The following is a 26,408-nucleotide window of genomic DNA, read 5'->3' on the forward strand; positions in this document are numbered from 1 at the left end:
TATCCTTTTCCTTTTCACTCTGTGACATATAACAAATGACGTTCATATGAGGGATACAGTCCCTTATGCAGTTATCCTAACTCCCTAGGGACCAGCGCTAATTCTGCCCTTTCTCTTCCATTTAAAAGACCAATCAGAATGCAAATGACGGCGGGTGTTGTCAACAAAGGTCCCACCTCCAATTTGCTCTATTTAAAAAAAAAAAAAAAAAAGGAAAGAAAAAGAAAACAATCACTGAAAAACTCTGTCCTTGAGCCCAGTGGGGGAGCTCCCTAGCCACGGAAGGCTCGGATGTCAGAACACGGCCACATCACACCACCGCCGAGCTGGCCTCCAAGATCGCAAACACTTCAGTGGAAAATGCAGTGAGCGTCGGGTCGAGAAGGTTTCAGAAATAAATCGGGTAAATGTGCTCTGGCAAAGAAACTCAAGCAGCATTCTGGGAGCGTGTTCTCACTCACGGCTCTTTTTTAAATGATTTCTTATGATTACTTGGGTTTGGATGCAGACAGAGTCCCGTGTGGGGCTCCACGGCACAGCAGGAGGGAACGGGGCCTGGTCTCATGGGCCCTGGGTGAGCAGCACAACAGACAGCAAACCCACGTAGCAGGTACCAGTGACTTACTATTTTCAGGCAGATCTGAATGAGGACCAGTGCAGACACTTATATGCGTGACAAGAATGAAACATTAGACTTCTTAAGATTAAAATTTATATTTCTAGTAGTAACTATGATTGAAAAAAAATATATAAACCCTATGGTGAGCCCAAACATGTCCTTCAGGCCCATTGAGACTTTTTATGTTAAACACAGAATGACGGGAGAAAATAAACTTTTCTGTTACATGAGAAATTCCTAGAAAAGTCAACCTGATAATTCAGTATCTCCTCACTTTACTAGAAGCAAAAGCACTCTTAGAATATACAAAAAAAAAAAGTAAGGTCGGGTGTGATAAGCCAGGGATTCTAAGAAAAACGGTTACTTGAACTTTGCAAGTGGAAAAAAAAAATAACTTAAAAGGAAAATATGGAAGCACAGGGTCCCCGGGACAAACGGGCTCAGTGACTGACTTCACCAACCCGACTCGTGACAGATTTAGAAGCTTCTTGGAGTTGAGCTCATCATTTCCACTGACAATTAAAATCATTTCATCCGGAATGCTTGTTATTGAAGACATTTCCCAGCATCAAGTTGCAACTTGATGCTAATGACACAACGTGAAACAGGATGAGACAACCAAGTTCTCACGTGAGGCTGGGGTTAATGAAAGGCATCTCTCCTTCTTCAGCTCTTGCTTAATCCTTCCCATAAGACCTTGTCTTAATCACCAAAGACTAGAGCAATCAGGTGTCCTAGACTGTTATCGCACTTCAAATTTCCCCGCATTGTCCAAGTTTCACCCACAGCAACCAGCATAAACTTTATAGTGAATAGCCTACACCAACTTTATGTTGTAATACGTTAAGTATCCATTCCTTTTCTGTTTGTTATTGAAAAGCCTGGTGTGTGGATCCCGGAAGCTACCCTTTTATGGCAAGAGTTTTCCAGCATCATCGGAGAACTATTATCATGCCCTAACGCAAACACCCGAGAAGCAAAAATGTCCTTAAATTGCTGGTGGACCCTTCTCTTAAATTATGAAACGTTAGACCTTTTCTAGGTAAAAACCAGATGAGGGAGCCTTGGTGACCTGCCCGCTGCCTTGGAGCTGATCAGCAGGAAAGGACGATCCTTAACTTCTCCCAGAACTTTCCTCACTGCTGCACTGGGGGCCGACAATGCAGCCCCCATTTTTGCAAATAAAAGACAGGAGGACTCGGGAAGGAGTGAGGGGAGGTCTGGAACTTCCATTTGGGTCCTGGAGTTTAAACCTTTACACGGTACTATCAGCTGTTTATCAACTCCCCAAAGACACCGAACCCTGCAAGCTGTGCGTTTCTGCTTCGTGCACCTATCTCTCCTGCTGGTCAAGGGCCTGGACCACCTCGGTCCCCAGCATACAGCACATGCCTGTTAGGTCCTTCACGAAGCTCTGACGAGCTAAACAGAAAGAAAAACCCATGTGGTTCACGCCATTTCTCATAGGCAGAAAAGCAGAATAAAATCTTCTAAAGGAGCACAGAACTTTAGGACTGTCTGAGGCCCAAGAGAAAAGAAAACCTTTGTCGTCTCACGCGAGAGTGGCCTTCTAAGAGAGAGGTCAGCAGAGTACGGCCAAATCGGGTCCTTGCCTGTTTCTGGAAATAAAGTTTTATTGGAACACAGCCACGTTCACTCACTTGGACACGGCTGTTTCTCACTTTAACAGTGGAGCTGAGTGATGGTGACAGAGACATTGTGTCCCAGGACACGAGGAAGACAAGGAGGAGAAAGAAGGGTAAATTTGTGAAAGTTACAACATACATTTCCATCTGCGGGTTACACCTGGAGACTAACTGATACCCCCTCTGAAAATTATCGGCAGGCTTACGTGCTTCAGAGATGCAATCCCATTGACTTAAAAGCCTGCTATCCTGTTACAGACCCTACGGAGGAGGAAGCAAGTCATAAAATCATTTATGAAGCTAGCATACACTTTAGGAATTAGTTTTCCTTACTCTTCCACTTGATATTCCATGCATAATACCATAGTACTGAAGAAATCTCATTATTACTAAATATATCCTACAGTACTACTCTTTCAACTTGAACATAATAAGTAAAGTTATATATGATAGATCTGCAATTCAGAAAGGGCCCAAACCTCTTCTCTTGCTTGAGTCATTTGAGAACGTGACTATAAGCATTACGTTCCTACCCTCTGAAACAATATTTGGGCCAAGTGATGGAACCTGCGTTAAAATTGCAAATATCCTATGAACGGTGTAATTCTCCCTCAGGGGTATATTTTTGTACACTATAAAAATGTTTATATTGTGTCTATCTGAGGTTCTCAAACCTAAATATTATAGTTTTGCTATAAACTTAAGGGAGTGTAGAATAACAGTTTGTTCAAAATATATCCATCCCCAAATATCCTGTTACGTATCATTTCAAATGAGCCGTTCTTTCCTTCGAATATTTAAATATTTAAGAGTTGCTACTGGGTTTTCTTCATTTTATAATTTGATACCTTTTTTGTTTTTATTATTGAAACTGAAATAAGCATTTTCTGGAAGTCTGAAATTATGCCAAATGTAACTCAAATTACCTCTAGGATATCACTAACAGGAAACGTACTTATGAGTACAGTTTAAAAGGTACACCTTCAGGAATCTGAAATTTACTCTGGTTTATACATAATGATAATGCAATAATTTGGAAATGTTCTGAAAACGGGATTTGTGAAGTGCTTGTCTGTCGTCACAGGAAAAGAAAAAAAAAGAAAGGATTAGAAAAAATGGGGGGAAACATATTGTGACCCACCACCAGCCCAGCCAGCGCCCCGAGCTGTCTTGCTGGGCACAGACCCACAGGGCCTGAGCAGCCTCCACCTCCAGACTGCGAGTACATTCCCTCCCGTGGACGACACCTCACTGATACGGACGCCAGCGTCCTGGCTCGGGGGGAAGAACACACCTTGTGCAGACGTACACCTGGCCTTTACATTGAGATGCAGGATCTCCCAGCAATGAGGAGGCTGAGGGCCGTGTCCTTTGCCCTGGCACAGGTGGACACCCATTCCTACCACCGGCCACCTCAGGAGCCTTGCTGGGAGCTCAGGAAGGACTCAGGGCAACCGTCCCCACGGCTCAAGGACATGCAAGTGTGGAGAGCCACTGGCCTCACCAGAGTCGGGGTCCCCAGGCCCAGCAGGCAGCACCCACCAGGGTGTTCGCTGTTAGGAAAATGGGGACATTATTCTGCCCTAGATTTCTCACTGGGCATGGGGAAACTACCAAAAGAGGTTTTATGCATACACTATGTAACTAAGTAGTACAAACAGAAAAAGTATATATATACACACAAAAATTGTTTTTTCCACACACAGCAAGCACGTGCTGCTGGAAGGATGTGCACCTTGGGGCCGGGTCCTTCTGCCTTCTTCCCGCACCTTTCAATGATGTACACGGGTAACCACACGCAGTGCTGTGAATGACAAAGCCCTAGGCCTGGCAGCCCTGTGCACTGGGAATCTCTGAGCACATCGATCTGCCGTCACGGCGTCTCCTCCATTCAAAACTACACCCATGAATGACATCACCAGCATTTGCAACTTCAAGCAGTAAGTAAACAAGCCATGAATGCACAAACACGAGGGCGAAGAGCTCTCGGGAGGGAAAAAAAAATGAATAAACTTGTTTTCATTGGCTAGAAGCGGAACAGAAGCAGAATTGTGGTTTTCTTTGGGGGGGGGTAACTCAGGGCCATTTAAAGCTAACAGTTCTCAGACCCTGCCCAGAGCATCCTGCCTGGGTGCTTTCTGCACGCCTCGTGCACAGGCCGCGCGTGTCTCTGCATCACCGGAGAACGCACACATCCCTCTCCGCATCGCAGGGCCCGCGAGCAAGATGCCAGCAGCCGGCGGGGCCCCAACTAGGCGGGGCCACGGGGCACAGGACCTCTATTCTCTCGGGGGTCACACACAGCGGTGCCCCATAATGCAGACAGACATTTAAATTCCTCTGTAAATTCCTCTGTGGCCGAAGAGAGCGATTTACATCCAAATGGAGTACCCCTGATTGAAATTTCAGGAATGAAGAGTGGAACGTGCGAAGTTACAGACCATCTTTATCAAGTGCATTTGCTAAACAGTAAAGTAAGACAGCAGCCACTGACAGCCACGCCTTCCCGTGGTTCCAGGGGGACCCAGGCCCCGGTGCCCCAGGCTGCAGACCACCCCCAGCTTCCCCGGCAGGCAGTGCCCGGACCAGCCAGGTGAAGCCACCCTGCACGCTCGTTCCGCCCAAATGCTGAAATGTTTTTAATGTCCTTCACAGCTTGAGCCTCAGCTGGGTACACCTGCTGAAGAGAACTTGTGCAGACTTGTCAGAGCCCAGCCTAGACATTCTACCTGCTCGTTTGCTGGGAGGGACCCTGCACACCAGGGGCCTCAGACCCGGGACTTTCAACGTGCCATCGGGAGATCCACAGAAGCCTGTGGTTGGAAACTTTGGCCCCCAGTCCCTCCTGGAGTGCCCAGGGCCACCAGCTGTCAGACACGGAGCAGGGAGGTGCCTGCCGCTGCCCCCAGGTGGGAAGCCTTCATCCCCGGGGCTGGAGGGCACCCAGTCCTGTCCAGACGGTGACACACAGGGGGACACTGCTGGGACACCCCTGATCACAAACCCGTCTCATCCTTCCCTCTTCTCCAGGGAGAAGGCAGAGGGCAGGACCAAAATACCCAGCGACATAAAGTCAGCTTCCCAAACTGCTGAAGGCTTGGAAAGGTGGGAAACGATCCATCATCCGGTGTTAAGACGGCATTTCTTACTGATTGACACGAAAACCTTCCCGGGCTCCAAAGCTGGGCAGGGTTTGTCTATGACTTTTTTTTTTTTTCCCCTGAGGTACGCGGGCCTCTCACTGTTGTGGCCTCTCCCGTTGCGGAGCACAGGCTCCGGACGCGCAGGCTCAGCGGCCATGGCTCACGGGCCCAGCCGCTCCGCGGCACGTGGGATCCTCCCGGACCGGGGCACGAACCCGTGTCCCCTGCATTGTCAGGCGGACTCTCAACCACTGCGCCACCAGGGAAGCCCTCTCTATGACTTTTAAGAATGGATTTAAAGAAGACATGCCTTCCCAACCACCTCTTTAGGAATCAAAAACACAAACTCCAGACTGAGCAGACGACCACTTGATAGACCACAATGACGCCCAATACATCACACACACAGGCCCCTCCCCTCCAGAAAAGCATCACGCAGACAGGGAAATCCTGTCCGGAGAGATCACTTCCACCTTTTCACATTTAGCAGCGTTACGATTCTGTGACACTCGGTCTATACGAATTAACATAAAATAACTTATTTTCTCCATTCTCCTTAGAGGGCAGCCGGCCATTCTGCAAAATCTACTCGTTGTATCGAACTGAACACGAATGGGGCGTAGGCTTCAAAGTGACCGAAACAGAAGAAGCAGAATAAACTTGCCCATTCATTGTAACTTTTACTATATTTACAAATCAGTTGTTTCAATATGCTCACATAAAGAAATATTAATATTTAGCCATTGTCATTCTTTGGAGATAAGCTTGAATTGGAGCCTTATTTGACTTGCCCATACTTCACACATTTTGCACAGATCTGACAAGACTATGCGTGAATCAAGTTATTTACAAGTCTATGCTAGCAATCTGCTTGTAGGGCGAGAGTGGCAGACACAGAGGGGGAAGCACAGCCCCCCCGGCCGTGTGTCCCCGCTGAGACCCTGGGTGTGGGTCACAAACCTCCCCCCAACGCGAACACGCAGCCTCCCGCCATCCACCCCTTCCTGCTCTGACTCCTTACACATCAGATTCTGAAAAATGACTTTAAGAGACCCACGAGCATAAGCGTGTTTCCTAAAATATACACTGGACAGAGACAATGCAAATTTCACACTTCCGGTCTGGACAAAGTAATAGCAACCCCTACGAGAAGGAACAACTACTAACACAGTAGAAATAAACAATTAGGATGGGATCGTCATTTTTCTCTTGTTCGAATGAATGAGCTGCTTTAAGACACTTCATGCAGGCCATCCCTTTTTTACGTATCTCAGAAAAATTAAGTAAAACCGAGCTTACGTTCTGAAGGTAGACCTAAGCCCATGTCAAGTCCTTAAAGTGACATAAGCTACAACTAGCCACGAAGTCCACGTACGAGGGGTGCGGTTTCTCCACAGAAAGGCTAGAAGAAGGGGAGGGTCTTTATCCACACGCGGTACTAGCTGTTCTGGACGCCTTACACCCCTTAGCTCCAAGCTCACCCCCACCGGTGCTTCCACATTGAGGCCCAACCTCCATGAGATACAAGGAATAATGACTTTTCTATCATTTTAGTTTCCCAATCAGCTGATGAAGAAAATCAGTTTGTTGCAGAGCCCGAATTTCACGCGCCTTACCGGAAAGCACACTGTCCGGATGGATGCCCTGGGGAGGGGGAGTTGGGAGTAACTGACCCAGTTTTTCAAAGGAAGCCACTGGGGGTTCTGAGAAGACACAGAACCAGGAAGCAGCGAGCGGACCAGACCATCGTTCCCTACAGCCCGGCAGAGGCTCCCCTGAGGTCCACTGCTAGACCCCTTCACCCTCGGGTGGTTCCTTTAAAAAATAAGGGTAAGGGCAAGAACGTTCCCTCCTTGGAGGTTCTGAGGATGAGACACCATCTAGACATGTTATAAGGTGCTTTACAAATAACGTCTGTGTAACCGAGCATGTAATTCCACGACCAGACACTTGTGCTTTGATGGCATTGTTTATCTTGTGACAATTTCCCTCTGCCTTCCCCAGTGCAATGACATCTCAGCATATTCCTTCCCCCAGAAACTTTTAGGTCTTTTCACCTTTTACGTCATATTTTTGAGAAAGAAAGTCAGGAGCTGACATATACCACACTAAGTGGAAAAAGACGCTATGGCGAAATGATATGAAAAATTTTTAAACACTTCACATACTGTTCCAAAGAAACTATATTTTCCGTCTTCGCTGTTGAACGTGAACAAAGTCTTTACACTGGTTGCCCAGGCTCTACACGTCACGGTTCATTGTTAGTTCCTTCTCATCACCTACTGCTCTCTCCCTGCTCCCTCTTGGTCAGCTACACGGGTCTCCTTCTGATCCTGGGACACACCAGCAACTTTCTGCCCCAGGGCCTTTGCACAGTTAGTCATTCCCTTTGCTCATATGGACTCTCCCCCTCAATACCTACAGGACTTGCTTCCTCTCCACCTTCTCCCTCTCTCTTCCCTGCTTTGTTTTCTGGAGCACTTGTTACTACCTACACTACTTCATGCTCCGAACACATGTCAACATTACGTTTATTTCCTTGGTTTCAAAGGTAGGTTTGAAGATTCGGTACTTCTGGTTTTGGGTTGTTTTTTGTTTGTTTTAGCTTGGAAGCCAAACCTCTTTCTTTCTAGCCTGCACTGTAATATTTTTCAAATGGGTGAAATAGTTTTAAAGTATGCAACATGTCACAATTAGCATCTCTGTAATGAAAAAATAAGAAAACGTAACCATTTGGTTAAATCTGAAAGCTGAAGGAAGATCTAACCTTTCCCGCCTCTGTCTCTCCCGCCCCACAGGCCACCTTTCTATCCTCCCAAGGGGCCCTTAAGGGAAGTGCCTGTCATTTCTTTGTTGGCTTTTTTCGGGGAAAAACAGATAAAACACACACTTTTTAAAAAGGCTCAGAGCTGCCTGCACGTGGTTTCAGGTGTGTCTTAAGAAAACAGAACTCTACTTGGAAATTAATAGGACGTCTGAAAATTAAGCAATTTTGAAGCCTACACTATAAATACAACTGTGATCACATGAAATGTCTGTGGATCATTTATGAGGAAAAAAACGAACTAAAATCGAAATGTTGACTTCTCACGGACAGGCAGCAGCACTGAGCACATCTTACATGTGAGTTTTCTCAGCTTTGCAGCTACGGATGCTTCCCATCACACAGACTACAGGTGAGCATCCTTCTTCGGCAAGAGCTGAGGGTGAGCAGGGAAGCCTCAGAAGGAACGGGAGAGGGAGTCCACTAACCTCGTGAAGTTTCTGGAATCCAAAGGCTAACAGCAAAGACAGAGCACACAGAGAAATACTGGGAGTTCTGAGGCGAGGCTACCCAGAGCTCAGAGAGGCTGACAGCTCGGAGCCGGGGCCCAGCAAGATCAAACCTGTGGTTTCTCGGAGGAGAAAACTGATGTGGAAATTCCACTTCATTGGATGGACCCCAAGTGTGTGTGGGGGACTGGGGGCGCTACACGTTTGAGTGGTTCCACCAGACTTTTCCAGCAAGGACACCTGCAGTTCCAGCAGGGACAGCCCATCCTGTGTCTTTGGCCAAGAACGGCTCAAGAGTAAATTCAGAGATGAATTCTGAACATTCCAGCTGAACGGCACGGACTCCAGACTCGTGAAGTTGCATGCTTGTCGCCCAGAGTTATTCTAGGAACCGAGTTAAACGCTCCACGCGTTTAACTTGCGTTAAACTTGGGTATTTTACTGCGGTGCTTATTTCATTGAGAACTAAATCTACTCATAAACCAGCACTACCCACAAGCTAAACCACAAATAACAGTAAGAAGGAAAACGGAATTAAGATCTGTCCGTGCTACTGCGTCTTTACAGTTTTGATTCTGACCCTCCGCACCGAAATGTCATTCTATCAGTGTTTGGAAGCTACTGCAAACTTTCAACTCGAAAAGAAAATGTTCATTTCAAAAACTTGTCAAAATAAATCAAATCGAAAGACTGTTTCAAAATTCATGAATGTTTGTATTTATAGAAGTGGGTCAATATTTCATATCGAATATTTCCACACGGTTCATTATTAAAAGTTTAAATTTTTTTTGTTTATTCAACCAGTTAAAGTGAGTTTTCTGAAACTGACTGAGATAAATGTCCACTCTGGTTTTATAATATTCTAAAGAAAGAAGAAATACAGATTTTGCAGTTTCACAACTAAGATATTTTGCGAAAAGGCATCTAAATATTTTCAGCTGAACTGTACATTTCTTATGAGTCTAATTGGTGAAGTAGGAAGAGTTCTTTGTATTAGTTTCACCAAACTTATTTGATATAAATATTTGATCAAGTATTTGTTTAAAAAATTTGATATAAATATAACTGGAAGAGCTTATGAGTAGCTCATGGATTTGTTTTGTTTCATTTGCATAATACCAAAAGTATTAGTTTAGGTCCCTTTCATGCTGGAAAACATTTTTTAAATTACCTGCATCATATAAGAATAAAACAGAAGCCTAACACCACCACAAATCACGGTAGCAAATTATCTTTTAAAAAAATGCATCCAGGCTGTGGTGTAAGAAACTGACCACTTTCCCTTTCTAGGAATTCTTGTTGCCTTGGTACTTCAGGAGCTCTGGCTGTACGTCCATCTCTGATTTTCAAACAAAATCAATGTGCACAGCACCCTCTAGTCCATGCCCTGTTTAATCCTGCTTACTGCCTGGAGTTTCTAAAATACTATATGCAGTTTTTAAATTTAGTAAGAACGTCCTGGCCTGTTTCCAAAACTTCTCCCCCAGCTAACAATTCCCTCCATCCATCCGTCCATCCGTCTATCCATCCATCCGTTCATGCACCCACGTTGGGCTCCGGAAACCCTCCAGGAAGAAAGCAGCAGGGGACCACAGGGGGCCTGAGCCGGGCCTGGCAGGGCAGAAAACGGCTGCGTCACTCACATGACAGGTTGGGGAGGCTTCTACGACCTGGGGATCCACGGGCATCAGACGGTCACTGAGCTCAGCGTCTATTTTCAGTTGCCTTCCATCACTAGCACGGGGCCGGGAAGCCAGAGCTCCGTCCCAGGTCCTCCGAGGAAGACAAGTTTTCACAGAAGGGATCCAGACCTCATCCAGGGAAAGACGACCGGGTTTACTTACAAACACTCCCCACATAGCACGTCAGCGTCTTTATTCTCGTCCGCTTTCCACCTAACTGGGAAAGTGCTCCACAGAGCCAGTGCCCCCTGACAGGGTCCTCTGAGCTTTGCTTTCTTCCTATCCTGAGAAGCAGTTCCATCACTCCATTCATTCCTGACAGGGGGACAAGCATTCCCGTTTTGTTATCCTGCGCCGCTGCCGCCGGCGATGCTGGGTGGATTACTGGCGCGCGTGGCTTCTAATGGCAGGCGTGTGGCCGTCTGCTAGGAAGGAAGTGCTCTCTCTGCGGATGCTGGAGAGACCGGCAGCTCGTGTAAACACAGCCCTGAACCACTCCCCAGAGCACAAGGCTATAGATTCCCGACCACGGTTTTTCAAACATGGATAGCTGTTGTGTGAGCTGTTATGAAACGTCTATGTCTTCTTTTATGCCTTTCAAAGGGGGGTTAGAGTCACATCTTAGGAAGGCAGTGCCTTCTGAAAAACCATTTCTCATCCCATAACAATGAAGTTAAGTAAGTTTTTTCTCGGAAAAAAATAAAAGATCTTAAAAACAAGAAGGGCACCGGTGAGATAATCCACTCCCCAGAAGATCACCACCTAGCAACCACTGATTATTCATGGGTCCTTAGGCAAATTCTAAAATTGTTCGTTTTCAAATAGACTCATCATCAAATAGAGTGATGACTCATCATGAAACAGTTTCTTAGGAGACTGCTAATGGCCTTATTCATAATGACGAGTATAAGATATTTCACTTAGAGAAGAAATGCATCTTAAGGACCCCTCAAGGAATGAATGAAAACACAACCCCATTAGATGTCAGATCAGGGCCCCAGGGTGACCCACTGATAAAGAAAAAGGGCTTACATTTTCCCAGATCACAGAGGCCTTTCGATTTGAATTATCCCAAGAATTTTCTTTCTTCCTCTTCTCTTTTTTTTTTTTTTTTAAACACAAGTAAGCACATGATCTTGAATGTCTGCCAGGCCTTCACCCTTCTGCCACATCAGAAAACACTGCCCACATGGGCATCAGCAGCCTATTTCTCTAACTTACAGCATTCTTCCTTGTTCAAGTGTCTGCTTTCCTCTAGTTCTGTCCACCAGCATACCTTGTAGTATATGCATGAAGCCATTTCCTGCAAGGCTCCCAAATCAAAAAACAAATAGCACTTCTACAAACAATAAATCATTCTAGAGGGAACAGGCCATATCCTAGGAGGAAGGTATTCATCTCCACACAAAGGCCCACAGAGACAGAGCAAACCTATTCTTTCCTGATAATATTTACAAACATCTCTACCCACTAATTAAATCAGTGACCTTGGAAAAGACGCACGACCTCCCTCGGCCTCTGTTTTCACAACCTTAAAATGAGTTACATTAGAGGGATGGTTCTCAACTCCTCTCCCTCAAAATGACCTTGTATTTTTTTTTCCTGTCACCACTCTGTGTGGAGAGAGTTTTCAAGCATTTAGTGTTGTGGGGGGTGGGGGGGGATCTTATCAAGTACAATATACAGTTTGCTTTACTAAAACAAAGACAGCGGGAGGAATATAAGTTTTCCAACTCTGCAGACCACTGGAAGTCCAGGAAGAGAGCCTGAGAGGCCCCAGAAGAGACGACCAACCAACATTTTGATTCAGCTCAAATTCACCAACATCACAAGAGCTTTGAAAACAATGTCGAATCCTGAGCTCTTCCAACTGGCAGGTGTGGAAAACAGTTTTAAAAATGAGGGGGACTTCCCTGGTGGTCCAGTGGTTAAGATTTTGCCTTCCAACGCAGGGGGTGCGGGTACGATTCCTGGTCAGGGAGCTAAGATCCCACATGCCTCGCGGCCAAAAAACCCAAACATAAAACAGAAGCAATATTGCAACAAAGTCAATAAAGACTTTAAAAGTGGTCCACATCAAAAAAAACCAAAAACGAAAAAAAGAGGGAGCTTTCTGAAACTAACATGACCTTGTAAATCAACTGTACTAAAATAAAAATTAGAAAATAAAATAAAAAATACATTTTTAAAAAATGACAGAGCTTTCCTTTATTGTCCGGTCTTCCTGCTTTTAGCTGTCCCCATCTTACTCTGAATGAATAACGTGTGGAAGAAAAGAGAGAGAAATTAAGTTACTGCCACCAAGTGAAATAAAAACCCAGCTGTTAACTTGAAAGCTGCCTAAGGCCGATCTACGGTAAAATCCCAAGGTCACTATTGTATATGAGCTTCCAAAGTAGACAGTGTGTAGGACTTGGATAAGATGGGATATAAGATAAAGAGCACTGGTACAACAGCGTCTTCGTGCGGTTCAACCCATCACTACCCTTTTCTGTCTCAGGGATTCCCAGGCAAGTCACTGGGACTCTCTAAGCTGCAGGTTCCTCGTTCCAAAAATGGAGATCCAGGCGGCCCTCCTATGACACAGGGCTTTTGGAGTATTACGTGAGACTTTATGTATGAAAATGTCTTAACGCTATAAAGTGAAAAAAAAATACTTTTTGGATTTTAAACACTTCTTTTGATTGAAAGGGGAGAGGGGCATGCAATTATCTTTCCATATTGATCAGAACAACGGTTACGTTTTCATCATCTCATCGACTTCAGCAGCATTCTTTCAAAATCATTCACTGTCCACCAAGTTTTGGGGCTCGTTAGTTACACTTATAATTTGGAGGCAAAAGAGGGGTGGATTTAAGTAAGTACTTTTGAATTTGCATAGAGAAAGCACTGTGTTGTATTCATAAATAGTAAAGATTATGCACTGATTCTACGCAAAAGTGTAAGTCATTCTTGAGCTCTACATATGGATTTTAAGGTAATCATTAAAATCACTAATATAATGAACTCTATCATAATACCTATTTTTTTTCACATTGGAAAGATTGAATTTGGTACTCTACCATAGTAACTCACTCAAGCAGCTGTACTAACAATACCATATGGATAGATTAAAGTAACAGTAAAACTATAGTTATACTTAAGGTTATAAAGTTTTAACGCGATTAGAGAACACATTATTATTCAGTATTGGAGCTTCAATTATGAAAATAATATCCAGAGCCAGCCTCTGGGAGCACAACTGGATGCGATATTATGAAGCCACACACGTACACACACATCACCCCAAAAGAGTAATTATTTATTTCCCCCCAATTTGGTACTCTTTAAAACTGATACTAAAAAGCCCAGTATTTACAAAATGCCGTACACATAATCATTCATCTTTAAGGTCTATCATGGATCACAATATTTGACCAAATATTCCAAATTTCAGTGAAAACACCATAAGCAAATCGCATCTCTGGGCATAAACATCACCTATGGCATAAGAAAACTGGGCCAAGCCTGAAGACACGTTTGCCTGATCAACTTTTACGAAGTCTCTGGACAGGTAAAAAGCGACCTGATACAAAGTTAACATTTCCTAGTCCAATAGAAAAGACATCGAGAGCCGCTAACTTAACCACTGTATCATTTGTAAAAATGCAGCCTGTAAGTCTTAACCCAATTCCATTTCAGCAGAATGCAGTGAATTCAGTTCTGATGCAATGAATTCAATTAAATGAGACGGCCAGGCACAGAAGTATCTTGTATAATTCGCACCCACAGAGCAAAATGCTAGTGTCCAACATAGACTCCAGCTCTGTTCGCACTTTCTTCTGTGCCCGTTATTTCAGTGCACAGTTCATGTAAGTCTCTGCAGCCACATCTAGAAAGAAATGGAATCATCAGGAGCAATTATCAGCCTCAGCATTTCCTCCATCTTGAGTGATGACTTCACCAGTTCTCTTCAGAAAAAAATCTACCGCTGAACTCTGTCTACAATAATCGACCTGAAGTGATTCAGAATAATCACTGCCACCTTGAAGAATACATTCAAATTAATGAAACCAACACAGAAAGAATCTTCCCATTGAAATGTGGCTATTCTCATAAAACCTACCACCTGATCGATAACATGTTTATATCCGCTGATCTTGGAGGTTCAGAAAATTCCGTTTGGTGGAGAAGAATGCCAGCATTCAAAGACCTTGCCCAACTTGTACGGAAACGTGCATTCTGCTCATGTCTGCAGTAGATAAAGTCTGCAGAGGATTCACCTATCACAGGAGCCCCAGTGAAGACCGGGCTGTGGGGAAGGGCACGTTGGTCCCCTTCCCTCCGAGCTTCCCCAACTTGGTGTACTTGGCAAAGCAGATAAAGGAGTCAAGGTACATTTTCCCTTAAGTTTCTGAGGTGAAATGGGAACACCTGATTCCGTGCTACCCAAAAAAACAAAACAAAAAACCCTCTCTACTTGCCAAATCTGATACCAAAAGTTAACCGGCTCTTGGGACTCTGCTGCTACAGAAAACGCATTAGTGGGAATTTTAACAGAAAACCCATTATCCCCGTGCTGGTCCTGAAACTTTCGCAAGTTCTTTTCAGAAAGAGATTCATTTTAATACTAAGAGTTCTAAAGAAAATAAAGCATTAATTACCTATGAAAATTCCTCTTCTGGGGGTTAGTGGGCCTGTGGAAGAACAAAAGAAACGCTGGAGGTTTTCCTACCCAGTTTGACAACCAGTCAAATCAAAACAGGGCAGGAGTGATCACCCTCATTAAATCAACCCTGAAGACTGAAGCCCCAGGCCAAACAATGGCCGATTCAGCAACTCACAGTTTAAGGGTTCTGCTTTTCTCATAAGGCACCCCATATTAGGAGCAATACTGTCAATTTTAAAAAACCTATATTCCAGTTACACGTTTTTCATCTTGACACTATCTCTTACAAGCACCTCGCAAAAGGTCATCAGAAAGTACGGTCCTGATGTAGTTTCAGGATCGGAATGCTCTTTTCCTTAATTGTTATTTTACTCTGTAATTTAAAACACTACTTCATGACAATTGATAATTATCTAGGAAAAGAAAAATCTCAAGTGAAACAAAGAGGGGGAAAAAAACAATGGTTCTCGGAGACTGGAGTAAAACCAGCCACCAAAACAGAGAAGGCCTGAATTTCTTAGGAAGGTACCGGCCCCACGTTCAGACAACTTTGAGCATCCCGGTTTTTAATTTAAGAACACCCGTTTACAAAAGTGCCTTTCCTGTACATAAACATCGGTAGCATCGCTGGATTTATTAACACGCTTCTTTAGAGGAGCTGAACCGCTCCGGATGTTGACAACCTCCTGGGCCTCCCAGGGGCCCTGAGCACAGGAGGAGAGGGTTATAAGGACCCCATTCTACAGACAGAGAAAGTGAGAAAGAGGGATTAAATGGCTTTCCTCTCTTGCACGTGACTCACGCAGCACGGCAACTAGACACCTGGCTTCCTGATTCCTGGGCTAGTGTTCCACACACCCTGCTTCCTGCTCCGAAGTACTATTTTGGTAAAGGTTTCTCTTTCAATAAAGGAACTAGAACAAGTCATGTGACTTTCATTCAGGAAAGCCTGTGTGTGTTTTCATTAGCACCTTAGTTGTCTGTTCCTGGGAACAGGGTGGGAACAGGGCACGGATTACCTTATTATGACAAGAGCTAGCCAACCAAAGCAGAAAAGCTTGCACGACAGGAAAAATAAAGCGTGTGTGGTTTGTCAAGTCATCTCCTTGGAGTTCTAAAAATATTCAAGCCCCTTGCTTTAAGACTTCAACAGACAATACTTTTAAACGTGCCTTGTGACTCTGCTGCCCCTTCAGAAACAATTGTGTTGCTCTCTCATCCCTGGATTCTTTCACTGTGGGAGGTGAATAAACAGTCCTTTTATGGAACAAATTTAAATACAGATGCTTTCGGGGGGTAATTCTTATCTGATCTGCCTTGTACCTACAGATAAACCAATTCTAGAACAAAAACCCCACTAAAGAGAAATAACAAAGTAGCACAGTTTATGGTATACACCGATCTATAACCCTAACGACCAAATATATAAAGTTCATTTTAAAAAGTGGTTTTAAAGCACAGTGACTCCAGTAGCATAGTTTCAGTTCCCAAACAACAATACTCTAAAGATTGGTTGTATTTGTTCCCATACACACCCACAAAACAAAGGATAGGTAACCTTCTCCCGGCTCCCAAGTAAGGTGCATAGTTTCGAGGTAAATTTGTACCTGCTCTGCAGGACCTACAGATACATACACACCCATCTGTGTCAATCTAAGGCGTGCTAACTTTTGAATTGGCTCCACCATTGAAACCCCACCGCCATCCCCAATTCTACTGGAAACAACCATCAGACACTGCTGGGACCTTACCTCTTTGTCACCACCTCTCCAAATACCAAACGCTAGCCCCCCAAGGGACCCCGAATGGTTCCACTTCAGCATAACTCGTGAAGTTTTTCCACGCGGAACCCAAGGAGCTGGATGTGGAAACACGGCCACTTCCGAGAGTCAGGGCAGCACACCCAATGACTCAGGAAGTTCATTTTCCATTTTCTCTTCAAAGAAATGCTTTGCAAGTCTTCCTTCCATAAACCGTGCTCTCAAACAACACTTATCTCCTGTGCACTTTTTATCTATCAGCATCACAGACAAATGTCTACGCGTAAACGTGAGTTCAGTAAAAGTGGATGTTCGTTCTGGGTTTCTCCACAGTCCCTTTCTGGCTCCACAAAATGCAATTTAGTTTCCCCGTTAATTAAGATGAGATGCCCGTCTTCCCTACCCTACTGTTCTCTGTGCTCAAATTAGTTTACTAGAAATCCATTTAGCATGTAGTCCTTTTTTCCAAAAAAAAAAAAAATGTGGTTTGGGCACAATGGACCAATTGTAGTTACCCATTTTGCTTAAAAATAGTCTTTTTTCCTTCTTAAGAGAGTGTTTACATTAACGCCCACAGAGACTCTGGACAACCAGCAATCCAAAGCGATCTCTCATCTTTGTTCAGCCACCACCGAACATACAAACTGCTGTTTTGATTTCAGAATCCTGAATCCTATAGGTTGTAAGGAATTTTATACTGGTGGGAAATCTGAAACAAAACAGGCCAAATCAGGCCTCTCATAAACTTATCTCTTGCGGTTTAACATTTTCCCTCATCTGAAAAGGGCATTATATTAGACGTGAATCACGTTTCTGAGAGTATCTACTTTATCGGAAAGGCCTTGAATCCTTTCAGGCCTGGAGGTGCGCGCTCCAGCTCGTTCGCCCTGTGACTGCAAGAAACGCCTCCCAGGGCCCTCCTCAATCCAGTCCAGGTTTTTCCCGCCTACTCCACCAGAAGCAGTAAGAGGTGTTGTGTTCTCAGGCTGTTTTTCTGATTAGAATCAGATTTCAGCAAAATGTACTTTCGTGCTCACGATGGCCTATACCCATTCCTGTGTGTACAGATTTCTCCTCCACTCAAGTCTAGTTACGCTGGTGTGCATCCTGGACGGCAGCTAATCACCCTTGAAGTCCCAGACACACGCGCAATTTTTCAGATGCACCCGTAGGGCTTCAGTTAACTCCAAGCAAAGTGACCTTCCGCTGAGCATCGTTTACGGGACACAGCCTGACAGCTTCCAGGGGGCTTCGTTAGATGCTGAACCACCACACTCTGATAGCTCTCCGTGACTCTTTTTATCTCGTGTTCCACAATTTTAATAAAAAAGCAGGTAGCGTTTCCTCTGTTATATTGGATTTCCAGGGTATCCACTCTACAGCTATAACTTTAAATCCCGTGGATACTAGAAAACACATGCTGGATTCAGATGGCATTAGAGGGCTCTGTTCACGTTTAGAAAAAAAGGTGTACGGATCCCCAAGCTACCTCAGTCGTCACCCTGTAACCCTTGCAGACTGCTGACCTCGGGCCAGCATCTAAGACGTGTTCGCTGCTCTGTGTTCTGCGGTTCCCATAAAGCCTCTATCTTCCTGACAACGCTGCACAGAAGCGGCTACAAAATTAAAGAAGAAACGCTCTTGAGCCCCCCCGCCCCCCCCCCACCTCTCCTCCACCGCATCATTCAAAGTTTGAGACAGTCAGAACCTCTGAGACAGTCAGGACGCACCTGCAGGTGCAAGGCAAGCACACCTCTCTCCTTTTGGATCTGTGATGAGACTGCAAAGAACAATACTGGACACCATCCCATCCAATGGTTCCTGAGAAGACCAGCATGGTCGTCTTTCACTGTCTCCTCTGAAGCCCAGATTCACATCACCTGGGCGGCCGAAAAATGCTGGGGGCCTGGGCCCCGCCCACTGGCCGCTTCACATGACTGCGCCTGGGCTGCCCCCATAGGCCATTTCTCAAGCCTACTCAGGCGGTCTAACTGGGTCAGGTGCTCCCAGCCATGGTCCCCAAACTGGCAGCACCAGTACAACCTGGGGGCTTCTTAGAAGAAGCACACTGGGAGCCGCATCCCAGACCCACTGCACCGGAATCTCGGGGATTCACCTAGCCCGGCCGTCCGGGGCTCAGCAAACTCTCCAGGTGACTCCCAGGTGGGCTCGAGTTGGACAACCACTGCTTTTGAGCTGTGTTTAAGCAGCGTCACCATTTCAGCTTGCTCGGAGCAAAGGAACGTCTCTGGTGGAAAAGCTCCCACAGGCTGCGTGTAAACTTGAAATGGTTCGCTGTTCCCTGCAGCAGTCACCAAAATGGATGTGCGTTTCCTAAACAACTTTTGGGCCCGTGTTTTATAAACTCTGAGGCTCGGCGAGAGTCAGCCGGGCCTGGCTCCAGGAAAACAAAGAGAAAGGTGAAGGCTGCGGCCTGGGAGCTACCGGAACTTCAAGTCCCCTCCCGGCACCAGTTTCCCGCCTCTCAGATGGAGAAGACCCCCTCTGCCGCCTGCCTCCCCCCGGGGGGCTGACCTGGGGGCACCCGCCAGGTGTGTTCATGGGAAGACGGGGAGTCTGGGCCCAAGAAAACAAATCAAAAGTCTCCCGAGTCCAAAGATTCCCACTCAACTCAAAGATGACCCGAGTGCTCCTGGCAAGGTCTCTGGGGTTCGAGAGCTGACATCGGCCCCACAGTGAAACAGAACAGGAAACCTGCGCCCGCACTCTGGCATTTAGGTCGAGGTACCAAAGAAGGGAAGAGGCTTGAGCCACGGACGCCCTCGCGTGCCCACCCTTCTTCCACCAGCCGCAGGGGTCTCACCTTTCACGACCGTGGCCTCTTTCAGGTGATGCGTCAAGAAGTCGAGGCTGGCGTAGGTGCTGGCAGAGGGCAGGGCGCCAGGGCCGGGCCCCACACACACCCCGCCGGTGCTGCCGGCCCCTACCGCGCCGATGAGGCCCCCGAGGCTCCGGGTCCGGCCCCAGGCGCTCTTGTCTCCCGTCTGAGGATGCTGCTGAGGCTGCTGCGAGGACGGCGACAGCCCCGGCTCGTCCCTCACGTCGATGGCGATGTAGTTGAGGCCGTTCTGGAAGCCAGCAGAAGTCTCCCGGCGCATCGGCGAGCCACTGCCCCCGGGGCAGCCGACCAAGCCCCCGGGCTGGCTCGGCGTCCAGGGCCGCGCCTGCGGGTGTTGCGGCGGTGGCAACTGGCGGGGGGACGTGGGGGGCTCGTCACCGCCACCCAGGACGCTGCCGCCGCCCCCTTCGCCGCTTTTCCTGAGAGACACGTTCTCCACCGAGGCCGAGTTGTGGCGCTTGGGGTTGTGGGCGAAGGACGGGGACACGGGGGTCACAGTGGTGGTCGAGGAGAAGGTCTCCGAGCTGTGGCGGCGGCGGCCCCCTTGCGGGTCCGCACGGATGACCTTGGCCCCGCGGTGCGGGTCTGGGGGCTGGCTGGCTTGCAGGAAGGCCTCGACCCCCGACACCTGGTCCATGAGGCTTAGCCTCTTCAGGCCGGACACGGGGCTGCTCACGCGGGCCCCGTCGGGCTTCGGGGGCGCGGCGATCGGTTGCGGCGGCGTGGCAGCCACGCCGAAGGCCATCTCGGTGTAGTCGCCGCTGTCGCCCGCCCCCGAGGATGGAGAGGAGGCCGCGCCAGGGCCCTGGGAGGGTGGTGCCGGAGGCAGGCGGTACAGCTCTCCGGGCGGGGGCGGCGGGGGCGCCGGCTGCAGGGCCGAGGAGGGGGCGGCGGGGCGCGGGGGCAGCGGCGGGTACGCGGAGGCCTCGGGGGACAGGAGGGCGTCCAGAGAGCCCACGGGGTCCCCGGCCTGGCCGCCCGGCTGGGGTGACTTGGGCGAGCTGAAGTCGAGGTTCATGTAGTCGGAGAGCGGGGAGCGCTGCCGGCTGTCGCCGCTCGTGCCCGGGGTGCCCGAGCCCAGCGATGAGGCCGGGCTGCCGGCGGACAGCAGCGACGACGACGAGGCGGCCGAGGCCAGCAGCGGGGGAGCGGGCGGCGAAAGGCGCGCGCCCGCCTCGCCGAAGTCGATGTTGATGTACTCGCCCGGGCTCTTGGGCTCGGGCGGCAGGGGGTACTCGTGCATGCGGGGCAGGGTCTGCAGCCCCTCCAGGGACAGGCGCGTGGGCCGCGTGGCCCGGCAGCGCTGGCCCAGGAAGCCCTCCAGGCGGCCGCTGCCGCTGCCACCGGGCCTCCCAGGCGAAGGCACCGCCTGGTGGGGTGGCTGCGGGTGGCCGCCGCCGCCCCCTGCCCCGGCCGCGAAGGAACCGGCTGGCTGCGTGGACCCCGGGCCGGCCGTCGACTCCAGCCGCTCCTCCTCCAGGATGCGCCCCACGGGGGAGCTCATGAGCACGTACTGGTCGTTGTCCCCGTTGCAGGTGTAGGCGGCCTTGTAAGAGCGCGGCAGGGAGCTGTAGCAGTAGCCGGGGACGCCCCGGAGCATCTCCCCGCCGCCGCCGGCGTGCAGGGCGGCCGAGAAGAAGTCGGGCGGGGTGCCCGAGGCTCCCGCGTCGCCGGGGGACATGTTGAGGTAGTCCCCGTTTGGAAGCAGCCTGCCGTCGGCGGCGCTCTCCACGGACAGCTTGGAGCCTCCGCACCACATGCGCATGTACCCGCTGTCCTCCGGGGAGCTCTCGGCCGGGGAGCTGGTCTTGTAGCCGCCCCCGCTCCCCGGGAAGGCCCTGCTGGCGGCAGACGCGGGCGTGGGCCCCGTGGCTCCCGTGGGGGGCAAGGCCGCGACGGCGGCGCGCGGCTGCAGGATCTGCTTCGGGGCGGACACGCTGGTGGGGCTCATGGGCATGTAGTCGTCGCTCTTGCAGCTCCCGCCGCCGCCCGCGAGGGCCACGCCGGGGGTCATGGGCATGTAGCCGTCGTCCGTGCCCAGGTTACTGCTGGAGCTCCTGTGCGACCCGATCTCGATGTCGCCGTAGTCCTCGGGGTAGGGGTGGTAGGCCACTTTCGGGGAGGACGCGGGGCACGACGGGCAGAGGCGGCCTGAGCTGCCGGAGAAGGTGGCCCGCATCAGGGTGTATTCATCCAGGGACGCGGAGGAGGGCTGGGGCACTGGCCGCTGTCGGGCAGGCGTGGTCAGGGAGTAGGTCCTCTTCCTCAGCCCCCTGTCCAAGTCCTGGGCCCCGTCCCCGGAGACTCTGCGGTAGGGTCGGCCGCAGTGGCTCAGGGGCCGGTCCATGGTCATGTACCCGTACAGCTCGCCCCCGCTGCCGTCCCTGGCCGGGGGCGTCTCGGCGATGGACTCGGGCGTGTTGCTCCTGAGACTGCAGAAGGCTCTCAGGTCCCCAGGGCTCGAGCCGTACTCGTCCAGGGACATGAAGCCAGGATCGCTGGGGGAGCCCGAGGCCGAGGCGCTGCCGCTGGAGGGTCGCTGGGGGTGCAGGGGGTGCTGCATGTGCGGGTGCGGGCCCGGGGGCGGCGGGTAGGAGCCCGAGCCGTGCCCGCTGCTGGACGACAGGCTGCCGGGGCTGGTGGCGGCCGCCGGGGGCGAGTGCGCCACGGGCATGGACATGGAGCGGCTGTGCTGCAGGGCGCCCCCTGCCGGCGCCAGCGTCACCTTGCTCGCGCGGCCGCCGCAGCCGCCGCTCAGGGTGTGCGAGCGGCTCAGGGGCGCGCGCACCGGCCCCGGGCTCAGGGGGCTCCCCGCCACCGACACCGGCCTGCCGCCCGCCGCCCCGGCCCCCGCCGCCACGCCGCCGTCGCCCTCGCTGGCCGTGCGCACCCGGCACGAGCTGCACTTGGCGGCCGGCGGTGTGGCGGCCAAGCTGTCGGTGCGCGAGCGGCGCACCAGGCCCGTCTGGCTGGGGGGCAGGTTGACCAGGTGGTGGTGGCGACGCGCGCCGGGGACGCTGATGGGGTGCGTGGCCGACGAGCCGGACGACTGGCTCTTGCTGCGCGGCCGGAACTCGAAGAGCTCCTTGAGCGCCTTCATGGCCTCCAGGATGGTCTCGTGGATGTTCTGCGCCACCACCGAGTCGTCTGCCTGCATCCACAGCTCACCGGGGCCCGTCACGGCCGAGCGGCCCACCTCGATGAAGAAGAAGCTGTCCGAGTGGCCGCAGCGGCGGATGTTCATCAGCTGCAGCGTCACCGACGGCTGCTCGCAGTTGAGCTTCACGAAGCCGATGGTGCGCGCCGACAGGCACAGGCGGTACACGCCCGTCAGGTTCTTGCTCTGGCCCAGGCCTTTGGGCTTCAGGTTCACCTGCCACACCTCACGGTAGGCGGCCGTGGCGGGCGCCACCAGCCCGTAGCTGTCATCGGCCGCGGCGGCGACGGCGGCGCCGGCCGAGCCGCCCAGGGCGCCGGGCAGGGAGGCGCTGCAGGACGCGGAGGGGGCGGCGGCGGCGTTGGCGGCGGGGGGCGCGTCGCCGGCGCTCGCTCGGCCCTCGCTGACCAGGTCGGTGAGCGCGCGGTACCAGCCCTCCTGCTCCTGCTCGTTCTCGGCCGCCACTGCGAAGTACTCGTCCTTGGTGTAGAGGGCGATCAGGTACTTGTGCTTGGCGTCGGCGCGCTTGTTGATGTTCAGGCAGCAGTCGAGCGCGATGACCCGCTTCGGGGCGCCCGCTTTGCTCCGCCACTTCTTCTCGCTCTCGTAGTACTCGAGCCGCGGCGGCTGCGGCGCCGGCCCCCCGCCCGCTGTCGCCGCCGCCGCCGCCTCGTCGCCGCCCGCTCCGGGTCCGCGCAGCACGAAGAAGCGCTTGTGGCCGTGCTTCTGCTTGCGCAGGTAGCCGCACTTGCGCACGCCGCTGTTGTTGTTGTTGTTGTTGTGGTTGAGGTTGAGGTTGGGGCCGTCGCCACCCGCCGGCCCGGGGCGCCCGTTCATCGGCGGGCTCGCCATCACCGGCGCTTCAGGCCGCGCCGCCCGGCCCGGCGTGGAGGGGCCGGGGGGAGCGGAGGGGGCGCGGGCGGCTCCCTCCCCCCCTGCTCGCCCGCCGGAGCCCGCGTCCCTCGGGCCCAGGAGGTGGGGAAGGTTCGGGGAGGCCCGCCGGGTGGAGGGCGGGGGGCCGGCACCGCGCGGTGGCGCAGCGCCCTCCGCGCTCCGGGGCCCCAGAGGATGCCCGGCGCGGGCGGCGGCGGCGGCGGCAGCGGCCGCTGCCTCCCGGGCTCTCGGGCGGCGCCTGGGGCTCGCGGGCTGGGCCGAGAGTCGGGGGTCCCCGAGCCTCGGGGCCGAGCCTAAGGCGCGCCCGGCCGCACGGGTCCCGCCGCCGCGCCGCGCTCCGGGGTGCCGGGGTGTGCCCCGGTACTCGGGGTCCGCGCCGCCGCCGCCGGGGCTGCTGCTGCTGGTGCTGCCAACGGCGACCCGGGCTCGTCGCGGTCCCCGCCGCACAGTGAGTAACACATCGCGCACCGAGTGACTGAACTAAGAAGAGCAAAACAACATGTGACTCGGCGTTACGCAGGCACACACGGCGCGGCCCGCCCCGCCCCGCCGCCCGCATTGGCGCCGCGCTCCGCGACGGACGGCTCGCACGGCCAATAGGCGCGGGGCGCGGGGGGGGCGGGGCGGGCCGCGCACCCCGCCCCGCCCCCCTTTCTCCCGGGGCCGCGTTTCCCGCCGTCCCCTCCCCCTCCCGCGGAGGCCAGGGCCCGGGTCGGGTGGGGGCCGGCTCGGGCCTCATTAATCAGAGGCTCGTTGTGGATGCCGGCGGAGGAGATGCCACCCAGGGCGGGAAAAGGGGCGCGCGGGAGGGGCGGGGGCCGGCGGCCGACGCGCGGAGGGCCCTGCCCTCCCGCCTTTGACTCAATTAATTGGGCTGGGAGCTTCCGCCAGGGAGGGGACTGGGGTGGGCGGTGGGGGGGGATTGGGACTGCAGGGGGCGGGGGCCGGCGGAGATCAAGGGCCGACACCGCCCGCCAGGGTTCGGTGCGTGGGAGGGGACGGTGGCACCGCACTCGGGCCCCGCATCGCCTCGCCGCCGCCCCACTAGCGGGGCCCAAGATAGGGGCAGTGAACTTGGCCGCCCTCTCGGAATCCCCCTCCCCCCAGCACACACTTTGGCTTGCGGATCCGGCGCCCCGGCTTGGGGTGGACGCGCGCCCGCCCGGCTGGGCGGGTTTGCTCCTGGGTGGTTCCCGGGTGCCCGGCCCGCGGCTTGTTTACGAGCATCACGTTAGCACCAGTGAGCTCTGGATCCATAGCAGTTTCGTGCCCCTTCCTGGAAGGAGAGCCGGGGTGCTCCCGGGGTCCCACCCGCTCAGGGGTGCCCTTCCCTCGCACCGGGTCGTGGGCTCTTTCCGGGGCGTCATCAGCGCCATTCACTTGTCAGGGTCTCGGGAAGTTGAAATCGTCTGTTGGATGTAATAGGAGAAAGAGGAGGACGAGCAGGCGTAGAAAACTGCAGTTTCCTTAGTGCTGGGAAGGGGGCGCGCTCCAGCGAGCACACAGCCCTGTGAGCCGGGTCCCCGCGGCGGGTGCCCTCCTCCTGCTAGACCCTCCGCCCCACGCGCGGAGGCGCGGGAGTGGGCGGTTCCAGACCCACGCGCCCTTAGCCGGCAGCGGCCGCCGCGTGGAAGGCGCCCATGGATGCTTCGAATTTTTACATCTGTGTGCCTTCTGTGACTTTCAAAGTCGATCACAAATAAGGACCCACCATACAATCGCGTCTCCTAAATGACAGTGAGGGCTACTGGTGAGGGTGGGAGTCCCTGAGTTCAGATCAGAGCAGGCTCCGGATCCTGCAGAAACCACGAAGGCTAAAAGCAAGCTTGTGTCTTTGTTTTTTCGTTTTTTGTTTTTTTCAATTGTGTGTCTTCACGAAATGATTTGGAACAATAATGTTGGTTATTTTTTTATTAAGTCCTGGAAGTTTGCCTTTGAATGTCCTCTGTACTTTATAAAAGTCTTTATTTTAAATATAATAAAGTCTTAAATTTAAGAAAAGTAACAAGATTATAATATTAGAAAGGGTGATATATATTTTAACCTGTTTGTAAAACTGTGACCTAAAAATTCTGCTAATTTTATGGGCCAAGAGATCCTTACTTACAGAAAGATCATAGTAGTTTTGTTTGTTGTGTATACACGTTATGATTATTGATGAGTAACAAACATAAGAATAATCAATGTCACAAAAATCATCATAGAATTTGCCTCAAAGAGGTGTATGTAGGGTTTTCCTGGTGACGCAGTGGTTGAGAGTCCGCCTGCCGATGCAGGGGACACGGGTTCGTGCCCCGGTCCGGGAGGATCCCACATGCCGCGGAGCGGCTGGGCCCGTGAGCCATGGCCGCTGGGCCTGCGCGTCCGGAGCCTGTGCCCCGCAGCGGGAGAGACCACAACAGTGAGAGGCCCGCGTACCGCAAAAAAAAAAAAAAGAGGTGTATGTAAAGTTGATCCTTCATTTTAAACCATGCTTTAAAAAGTAATACCTCTGGGAGTGCCCTTTTAAGTGTGCATGTGTATTTCTATGTGTGGGCCTGGGTGTGTATATACATGTGTGTGTGTGTGTGTATGATTGTGTATGTGTTGGGGGCACCACCATTATGGACATTGTGCTTCGGTTTTTTATTCTTTTTAGATCTTGCTGCCCCTTTTATGGTAACATGTTGCCTAGCAATCTGCTAAGTAGTTAATATCCATTCATGTTTTCTTCTTCCTTGACCCTT

At 51.5% G+C, this 26,408-nt stretch overlaps 1 protein-coding gene across 1 annotated transcript in view; it reads right to left on the bottom strand.

The window, feature by feature from the left end:
* The window catches only part of IRS2 (insulin receptor substrate 2), a 28,460-nt gene extending 4,290 nt beyond the window's left edge, over positions 1–24,170 (bottom strand). Inside the window, exon 1 of the mRNA XM_019921132.3 lies at positions 19,596–24,170. Within this exon, the coding sequence (XP_019776691.1) occupies positions 19,596–23,640 (4,045 nt within the window). The 5' untranslated portion in view covers positions 23,641–24,170. The remainder of the gene's footprint in view (positions 1–19,595) is intronic.
* Positions 24,171–26,408: the final 2,238 nt, after the last annotated feature.

Source organism: Tursiops truncatus, chromosome 18, assembly GCF_011762595.2.
Source record: "Tursiops truncatus isolate mTurTru1 chromosome 18, mTurTru1.mat.Y, whole genome shotgun sequence".
In the NCBI taxonomy this organism is placed as follows: Eukaryota; Metazoa; Chordata; class Mammalia; order Artiodactyla; family Delphinidae; genus Tursiops; species Tursiops truncatus.